Source organism: Tetrao urogallus (assembly GCF_951394365.1).
Source record: "Tetrao urogallus genome assembly, chromosome: 8".
NCBI classification, from domain to species: Eukaryota; Metazoa; Chordata; class Aves; order Galliformes; family Phasianidae; genus Tetrao; species Tetrao urogallus.
Window position 1 is genome coordinate 17,644,477 of NC_136821.1, and position 10,401 is coordinate 17,654,877.

General features: G+C 34.4%; 1 protein-coding gene across 1 annotated transcript in view; it reads right to left on the reverse strand.

Annotated features, from left to right (window-relative positions):
* LOC306949375 (sodium channel protein type 2 subunit alpha-like) overlaps positions 1-10,401 on the reverse strand; it is a gene marked incomplete at both ends in the record, with an annotated part of 36,416 nt that overhangs the window by 19,820 nt on the left and 6,195 nt on the right. The window contains 8 exons of the mRNA XM_079539239.1: positions 607-963; positions 1,506-1,679; positions 4,370-4,608; positions 5,551-5,683; positions 7,287-7,667; positions 8,281-8,562; positions 8,755-8,961; positions 9,734-9,875. Of these exons, the coding sequence (XP_079395365.1) occupies positions 607-963; positions 1,506-1,679; positions 4,370-4,608; positions 5,551-5,683; positions 7,287-7,667; positions 8,281-8,562; positions 8,755-8,961; positions 9,734-9,875 (1,915 nt within the window). The remainder of the gene's footprint in view (positions 1-606; positions 964-1,505; positions 1,680-4,369; positions 4,609-5,550; positions 5,684-7,286; positions 7,668-8,280; positions 8,563-8,754; positions 8,962-9,733; positions 9,876-10,401) is intronic.

Genomic DNA, 10,401 nt, shown 5'->3' on the forward strand with positions numbered 1-10,401 from the left:
TAGGAGTGAAAGTAAATGTGAAGTATTTGAATCTGTTTTTTAAGCAATACTACTGCCTCCCTACTCAAATTTCCTTTCCCCCCCCACTGTGTAAAAAGTCAGAAGTAAGTAGGGTCCAAAATGGATTGAACTTCAGAGTAAAAGAATTTTAAAGCAGTCTTTTGGACAGGAAAGAGCAAGGGGAAAAAAAAAAGAAAGAAAGAAAGAAAAAGAAAACAACTGGCTATGTGTAATTTCAAGTGGTGCCATCACTGACTAGAAAGAAAATGCCCTCTTAAGTCTGCTTGTGCCAATGGCAAACTCCTATCCAAGGTGAATATTTGTCGTGCCTATGCTACTCGAAGTAACCAGATTAGTCCACAAAGCCCTGAACACATGATGCTTCTCCTCCTCACTCATATCCCCTGAATTTTACCCTAAGATCCAGCCTCCATTTTGAGGATTTTACTTAGGATCAGAAATATAACATGCAGAATCCATATTCTCAGCACTCAAAATCATAAAAAAATATTTAAGTAATACATTTAATGCTACAAAACTGCTTCATTACTTGTTTCATTATTACTCTTTCTCTACATGAATTCATGATTTATTTTGGCTACATACCACTAGGTTTCCAATCACCATGACCATCATGAAGACAGTAAGGCACATAGGCTGCCCTGCAACCTCCATGCAGTCCCACATCGTTTCTATCCATTCTCCACACAGCACTCGGAATACAATCAAGAAAGAGTGGAAAAAGTCATGCATGTGCCAGCGTGGAAGTTCGCAGTCGCTAGAGATCTTGCAGACACATTCCTTGTAGTATTTCCCAAACAGCTGCATCCCAACCACAGCAAAAATGAACACAACGATGGCCAATACCAGGGTCAAATTACCCAAAGCCCCCACTGAGTTGCCAATAATCTTAATCAGCATATTTAGAGTTGGCCAAGATTTTGCCAACTTGAAAACTCGAAGCTGAAAAATGAAAATACAGAGACATTATTTGAAGCAGTTACAAAAATACTACAGAAATATATTATAATAAAGCATTCATTTTTCTGAAGGGCATAAAGATTTCCTTTACAGATTAAGTAATTTATGAAATTTATAAATCCTACATTTTAAAAGAAAAGTTACTTTTTTGGTAACTTTCAGATATGGCATCAAACAAGACTACAAATGTTTATTTATTTACATCCTCTCTCAATATATAGTAAATTATATGCACACTGTACTGTTGCCCAACCACATTAATATAATTACAGTAATATTACGCCTCTTTTCCTTGAAAAACCCTGCTGCTTCTGAACCATAAAATAGCATATGCTATTCAATGGTAAATAATTTCGTAAAACCTGTTTGCTGAGATAGCCTGTGACACTTCAGAAAAAAACCAGTACTATGTAATTATTAGCAATATATTAGTGTATAAATTACAATTCTATTTGCATACGTACAATTAAAATTTACTACACATAATGCATTAGCAAATATCATTTAATCATTAATTTATTTACCAATCTGAACGATCGTAGAACAGATAATCCATCCACATTTGCCAGAAAAAGCTCCACCAAACTGAGGGTAACTATAAAGCTATCAAAAATATTCCAGCCAACTTGGAAATAATAAAAAGGATCCATGGCAATTATCTTGAGAACCATTTCTGCTGCAAAAATTCCAGTAAAAACCTAAAAGAAGAATATGTATTACTAATTTATAAATGATTACAAATTAGCTGAACCAGACGACAAAGAACAACTTAAACATGACAACTTTCTTACAGCAGAACATCAGTAAGGAAAATTATCACAGAGAAGAAAAGTGTCAAAATCAAAATGAGCTGCAGTGCAATTTGATTAACTTTCAGTTAAGCTTGAGATGCATTTAGTATCTTGTGAAGAATAAACCACCTCTAATGCACCTCCTGTTTGCTCCCCATCTGTTCTATGTCTAAATAAAGGAATATTTCCCAGCAAGATAGATTACCTTGCCAGAATGGAAGCTGCTTTAACTAAACTGTAGAAGATATATGAAATGACCATAAAGTGGAGAGTGATATGCTATTAAATCAGTTCTTCAGAATTCACAGTGACAATCTGGATGCCTCCTCTTTGCTAACTGCAAAAAAAAAAAGGCCAATTTTGTCAAGGCTCACGTTTGAAGTTAAACTTTTCTGCTTCTGACAGGATACAGAGGAAGCATACAATGCTTCCGAAAAGAGAGGAAATCCATTGTATTTACTGTATATGTATGCCCACCTGCATCTATAGAGCCACATCAATCATGTTTTACTGGGAAGATAAATTATATTTTTAAAAAATCAAGAATATTCAGTAAACTTTAAAACATTTCAAAAAGCAAAAAAAAACAACTGCTGACACTATACAAGTACAAATGAACAACATCTATATTTGCTAAAAACACCTGGATACTATTCAAGTAAGTGCTGACATTAACAACTTTGCAAACAAAGCTGAATATATTCTCAACTAGGCTGTACTAGAATTATGATTTTGCTACAATGCAATAATAAGAATTAACACTTATAATAAGCGTAGGTGAGAAGTACAGCAGATGACCTGTAGTATTTCCATTATAAAAATACGAAAACAACCGAAGCCACCTGCAGACCTGTTTTGTGGGGAAAAAAACCATCTGTATTTACATATACTCAATATAAAACACCAGTTCTTTGTATTCCAATTGTTATGGATCAGTCAAAGCAACGCTCTTAAATACAAAGATAATAAGAAAAATACCAGTGCAAAATAGTAAAGTAATATCCAACACTTCTGGTCTTTCGTAAGTTCCTCCAAAAGTAATGCCTCCTATCTGTTTCCATGAAAAGTACAAGAGATACAAAGAGCACAATAACACTATTTGATGGAGCAAATTCTCAGATACAAAACAGTATTTTTCAACATAGCCACCGTCATTACCTATGAATTTTCTCCAGCAATGAACAAAAGACTACATGCCACACTAGCAAAAATCTGCACCAGCAGACCCACTGTTACAGAGCTGCTGTGATAGTGTTGTTGCAAGGAAAATGTTGCCCATGCAGTCCATCTTTCTTCAGCTCGAGAAGATGGAAGCTAAAACGTACCGAATCTGGAAAATAAGATGTGTGTGTGGTAGGATAGTTCAGACTAGATTGGCAACATGCTCCAATGTCTTCAAAATGGGGTCTGGCATTACTGTGTTGCAAGAGGAAGGCTGTCTTTTTCTCTCGAAGTACAAACGTTCACCTTGGTCAGCACTGCAATGCAGCAGTCAGAGTTAATGGCTTCTCCAGTTTCCAGGAAATCCAGAAGGATCATCCCATTCATATCCCAAAAGACAGTGGAGATCACTTTCCATGCTGATGGCAAAGTGCATCTTGAACTTTTTATTGAGTGGGGAATCCATACATAGCCACACTGCCGACTGCTGTTTTGACTGGCTGATAGTGGTGACACCACATCTTGTCACTGTTAACAATGCAATCCAAGAAACTGTGACCTTCAACCTTGTATTGGTTCAATAGGCCCTGAAAAACCGACACGATACACTTTCTGCTTCTGTGTATTTGTTGGACCCAGCTGAAACAACTTCGCAGTATTCTAATGTTGCCACCATGTTTCCAACAGTTTGAAGCTGATATTCAGGTCCGTACACAGCTCCCTGATCATAATCTGTAGATTTCTACAGACAAGCTGCTCAAGATGTTCTTCACCTGTGTGTGCATGGCCATCCAGAATATGGCTTATCTTTCACATCACTGTCATCACTGTTGAAATGCACCATCCACTGTCTCACTGCCCTCACATCCACTGGCAGGTCTCGACAAACATTCAGAAAACACTGATGAATGGCAATGGGTGCAATTTTTTCACATGGGGGAAGTTAGTTACACACCTTTGTTTCATACTCCCATGTCAGACTGCCCCTTCGCTGCCAAATATCACAAGCAACAAAATGTAATGAAATAATGGTGGAAAGATTCAACCTTTATAACCATACCATCAATGTCTGCCACTGATGTTGTGAGCCAACATAATAAAGAGTGAAGGCATTATTTTTGGAGCAACTTTGTCATTAATGATGCTTACAGTAGAAAGGATCTAATTTAGCACCTTTGTTTCTTGTAATGCTGAATAAAATCAAATCAGATTTCTTCTTTTGTTTTCTGCCATCCAAAATCTGATCAATGAAAAATATTTGCAGGAATGTCAGTAATGGAAACTATACTTAAACATGTGTGGATTTTTTTTTTTTTTTTTTTTTTTTTTTTTTTGAGATGATAATACTTTAATAATACTTTCTCCTTTAAATAGAATTCATTTTTATTCGATTATATATTCAGATTGCATCAAATAATATAGTTTGAGGGACTTACCTGATTTCCTACTTTAAGTGTATTGTTAAAAGTCTCCGTCATTGGATAATGCTCCAAGGCCATAAACAGTGTGTTTAAAATTATGCAAATAGTGATAGCCAGATCAACAATTGGGTCCATTACAATAAATGAAACGACACTCTTCACTTTTAACCAAAACTCACAACAATTCCAAATTAAGTATGTGTGGGCAAACTTATACCAGCAGGGTGGACATTTTTGTCTGGATTCTTCGAGTTCTAGGGAGAAAAAAAACAAAGAAAAAAAGAAAAAAGAAAAAGAAAGCAGAGCAAATAAGTTGTGAATGAAGTATTTTTTGTTTTAATTGCTTTTTCATGTATATATCCCTGAATCATTAATGATGTTCGGAGGAATCTTCAACTTAGATATAGTTGCAGACTGATAAGGTATTATAAAAATAGAAGAAAAACATTTAAGAATTTTTAGTAAAAGTTGAAAAAGTTGTCCTCTTATAACAACCTTGGTTTCAAAATTTGTCATTATATGTAGAGATACTTTACTCAGTTAAACTTCAACTTCACAATCATCACAAACATCAGCTTAATTACTTTCAAGAAAAATAATTTCAGTTTTTGAAAACATATCAAGCTTTTTCAAGAGTGTTGTTAGTAATAATGTCACTTTCAAATAATCCTACAAAAAAAAAATCTCTCTTTTAACTAAGGCCTAATCTTTATTTCAATATTATCTTCTTATAGTTAGTAGAATAATTCTTTCGGTAACTCTATTGCTAAATACTAATCACAGAACTGTAAGAGTTGGAAGGGATTTCTGGAGATCATCTCATCCAACCTCCTCCACAAAGCAAGTTCCGTGGTGTAGGTTGCACACAAAATTGTCCTGGCGGGTTTTGAGTATCTCCAGAGAAGGAGACTCCACCACGTCTCTTTTCCGCCTGTTCCAGTTCTCTGTCACCCTCAAAATAAAGAAGTTTCTTCTTGTGTGAACTAGTACAGAACACATACATTTTATCTGTTATGTTTTTAGCTTAGCCTACCTATCAGATTCCTTCACTTCTTTAACTATGTACATGCACTTCCCTCCTATCAATTATCTTCAAGGGCTATTTATTTTTTTGCCCGCTATACTTGCAAGTGATACAATACATGCAGACCTATGACTATGCCAAGAAAATTCACTTATCTGCAGTTATAACACACCTTCCATTGTACTTGTGATGATGCCAGCTATACTCATGGCTCTTTGTCTTAGATTGGGATCCTCCAGCAAATCCATCGGTATTTGATATGAGCTTGAACGTCTCTTTTTTATTTCCATTTCTGTAGTAGTACTCTATGAAACAAACAGAATTAGGTAGAGGAGGAGGATAAACTAAATTCACCTTCAGAAATACTGAAAGAATAGGTATCAGAAAGACTCTTCAGTTTCACTGAATTCATAAATATATGCAACTTCCTGTTTGTGCAATTACATTAGAATTTTTTCCACTGTAATATAAACCTGGTATTTGCTTTTTAAGTGGGTATTTTCATATTATACTTCTGAATACTGTTAAGTAACTTATATAGTACTAAAAAGCAGTTTTGGTATTTGATTTCCAAGTCACTACTGTATTATAATTAATTACCATTAACTTCATACTAAACGCAAGTAAGCTTCTTTGCCAAAGAAACAAATCAAACCTGTTACAGCATGGGAACCAGAAAAACAAAAACAAAAAACAAAAAACAACAAAAAAAAAAAACCACCAAAAAAAAAAAAAAAAAAAAAAAACCACAAAAAACCACAAAAAAAAAAAAATCAGAGCTCCCAGTTTCATGCTTTCTTTATCAGTACTTCAATTCCAAACCAGCTTGATCATAAGATACTTATAATAAGTGATTTATTTAAGGAAATTTCTGCAATAACAATTATTCTCTAAAAGTAACTTCTACAGATCAGCCTGGATCTTATTATTAAAAACTAAATATATCTATACATTAAACAGCTATAATCTGATTGATTTTACAAATTTCAACATAAGAAATCACAGAAGACTGACCTATCTGACCCTCTAAATGGATATATATATACATAAATTTTTTCGTATAAAACTGAAGTTACAAATCTGAATTCTATCATTCATACATCTCAATTAAAAGAAAGTTTTGGATGTGCAAGCATGGATGGACCTATTCATACATTAAATAAATGTATGAAAATGAAAGTCTGAGAGAATTCAAGAAGGTTATAACTTTAAGTAATCTCGCTGACGTACATTCAGATGCTGGGACCCAGGTAAAACTTCTTTGTTTTCGGGACCAAACCATTCATAAAAGCAGATTCAGGCAAAACAGAAGACTGACCAGAGGGAGAAAGTGATGAATTTGCACGTAAAATTCTTTAATTAGAGTCTGATCATAAGCAGTGAAAAACTTTATAATCTCTGAGACTCAGAAAAATGTATTTCAGAGTATTAGAACATAATCCAAAAGGCTATGCTACATTTCCATAATATATGGTGAAGAAAAAAAAGTAAAAGCTAGCAGATTACTGGCAGAGAATTAGGAAATACTTTTAAATGGCGGCCAAAACTACAAGGGAAAAAAAAAAATCTAAATAACAAATGAAGAATATGCAGAGTTTAGAATGTTGACTACCCTAATTCTGGATTCTGAAACAGATTCAGCAGTGCAACATTATTTTTATTCAGCATAGAGATGCATGCATCTCTTTACTTGCTACGCAGGTATACAAAAATATGTTATTTTGTTCTCTTTCATTTTCACGCTTCTTATTTTTGAGTGAATCAATTTAAGAACATTTTCATTACATAAGACGTACAAAGGCATTCAGAATCTCTCGATCACCCCCCCAAAGCATTCCATTTCAACACAACATTCTCTGGTGCAATGAGGAAATATCACAAAATCTGGGGTACAAAAAATTTCCTTACATTGTCATCAGTTGTTGGTTTGTCTATTGTTACCTCTGGCAGAAGCTGCCCTGTAGGTGACAGGAGACATGGAGGTCTATCCACTAAAGAAACCACTCCATTGCAATCCACAGTGCTATGCATCTTCCCATTCACTGGAAACATTGTCAGCTTTCTTGACGATCTGCTGGCTTGACTAATATTACTACCACGTCGTTCACTGTGTCTCAGTGGTACAAAAAGAGAACCTCTTCTGCTTCCGTTATCATCAAATGTGCTGTGTTCATCATCAGCAAAGTCATTTTCAGATCCTATCTCTTTTCCATGATCTCTAAAACTGAAAAGACTTGTTCTGCTACTACGTCTGGGGGAAAACAGGGAGCCACGAATGCTTAGCAAAGACTGTAAAAGAAACAAACAAATACACTGGCTGAGGATTTATAATATACAGTATGGATATCCATAATATTAATTTATATTCCCCAGGAATTTTCCATCTTTATTCTTAATACAGTACCATAGGTACACTTCGGACGCATGCATGAGAGATGAGAATTATCTGAATAGGTAAATTTACAGTACACGTAAAACAATTTTTTGGAGAACAGAAGGTGAATATGCATGAGGCCACAGCAATTTCTATTTCTCTATTAGAGAGGAAATAAAGATTTTAGGAATTCTAATGATCCACGTAGACCATGTATTATGTTAAAAGATATCAAGTGCTTCTTATCCACAGTCTTCTACATTGATATATTACATTTAAACTTTCCTTTTATGAATTACAAATGATTTGTTATTTCAAATGAACAATGAAAATGCTATACTGCCATGCACCCCGCTGAGAACCACCCAATCCCAAACTATAAAATGACACTTGCAAGATGCAGTTAGTACTTAAAATAATGAAAATTCTTTTCCTATGTTGTATTACTTTGCAAGGTTACAGTGAAGTTTTCTTAATATTACAGTTATCTCACAAATCCAAACAATAAAACAGAATGATTCACAGCACCTGGTGGGGTGACGTAAGCCGGGTCCCATAAGCAAGTTTATTGCCATCGAAAGAAAATCTGAAACCTTTTCTTCTCATACTGCCATCTGACTCAGATTTTGAAAGCTTTGTATCTTTCATGTTATCCTCTTCTCCAGAATGCTCCCTCTGCCTTCTTTTCTTCCGTCTATTTCTCCTTTCTTTGGCACTTTTTGAGCTAAGCTTGGATGCTTCAGAAGAACTGTCTGAAGGTCCACTTTCACCACCAAACTCTGTCATCTCTGCTGCAGCTGCCACTATTGCCTGTCAAAATAAACATTTTAATGTAACATTAAAAGGATATCTGAACTACCAGATGCTTTAAAATTACAAAATCCTTCAAGAATGCCATAGTGTTTATTTCTGAAGTTTGTATCATGACTTGTAAATATGTGACAAAAGCCTAGATAGATTTGTGTTTGGAAAAAAGGCAGGTATTTTTCTTTTAAAAAATACCTCAGCTTCCTCTTGCTGCCTCTTTAGCTGTTCAAGCATCTGCTGCAAGTCTGCCTCCCTCTGTTCTGCTTCAACCATAGTTGCTTGATTTTGTTCTTCATAGGCCATGGCAACCACAGCCAAAATCAAGTTAATCAAATAAAAGGAACCCAGAAAAATAACCAGAACGAAAAATATCATGTATGTTTTGCCAACAGCTCGTAACGTCTAGAAGAGAAGAAGAAAAATAATTCTTGGTGAAGACAAGCATCAATTCCACTATTCAGAAACACAGAGTATGAAAAGTGCAAAACTAAAATTCAGTTCTCCTTCTGTCTGTAGTATTATATAAAATTATCTGAATTACAAAGCAATGAAAATAAAAGAAGCTTTAATATATATGAAAAAAAATTAAGGATCATGTTGCTTTGTGGCAAACCTACTTTAAAGCCTAATAGTCTTGAGAAAGAAGTGTGATCGGTGTAATTAATGTAAATCACACATCAAAGATCGGATTAGTATACTTGAAGCATGTTAGCATGCCTTCCACTTGGAATAAAAAAAGAGTTAAAGATGGCACAAATGAATAAATAATTTTAAAGATAATGCTTACTACAACTAACAAATTTTCAAATGCTATGTAATGGAAAACTGTGGTAAGAAAATTAGCTTATACAAAGCGCATCTTTTAAGTAATCACAAACAGGATTAAAGGTGCACAAATTAAGATTCATTTGCATTTTGCTGTCAGAGAACATAACACTGTAAAAACCGAAGGTGATGAACAAAAAACCCTTGTGTACCTACTCAGAACTCAGAAACTATGTACAAATTTTGTACAAAGTGCCCGTAACTGCTTAATTCTGCAACTGAATTTGTTTCTAAAAGCTGCACTTACTCAGCTGCTGTTTATAGCTGTGATATATAACATGAACAAAGGTCCTTTCCATGTCTGTTTTGGGGACAGTCAGACACTAAATAATTTTTACTATTTACTCACCAGCTGATAAAGATTTTCCCAGTAGTCCTGTGTCATAAGTCGAAACAGGGACAAGAAAGCCCAACTGAATGTGTCAAAGCTAGTATAACCATAGTTGGGGTTTTTACCTGCTTTCACACAGATAAACTCTTCTGGACATTTACTAGGAAAACAAAAGGAAAAACAAGCAAACAACAAACAATGCTTATAAAAGAACATATTAAATTTCTTTTAAAATTATTGTACATTGACCTTCTAATTAAGATTCATTAGATCTAATCTGGGAAGTGGGCCTCTGCTATGTGTTGCTTACAATTTAAAAGCCATTGAAGAAATAAACAGTGTTTTTATTTTAAAGCCAGCAATGAGCAAACAAATAACTGAAAATTCTTCAAAATTTCATTTTTATGAAAAATCTTTCATCTTTCATTCACAAAATGAAACTTGTTCCACTGCAACTGCCACAGTGATACTTTAAATTTCTGAAACTGTATCTGTTTTGATATTAGGTGATCATTTGTCTACAGTAGGCACACCACCTCTGTCATGATTCTACTCCTGAAAAGGTAAAGATTTTTACACACAAGATATTTACACACATATATAGTATAAAATTATCTAATGACTTATAGGCACATGCAAAATGTCTACATAGAAAGATTAAGTATATCTGTTTTAAAGACAAAATT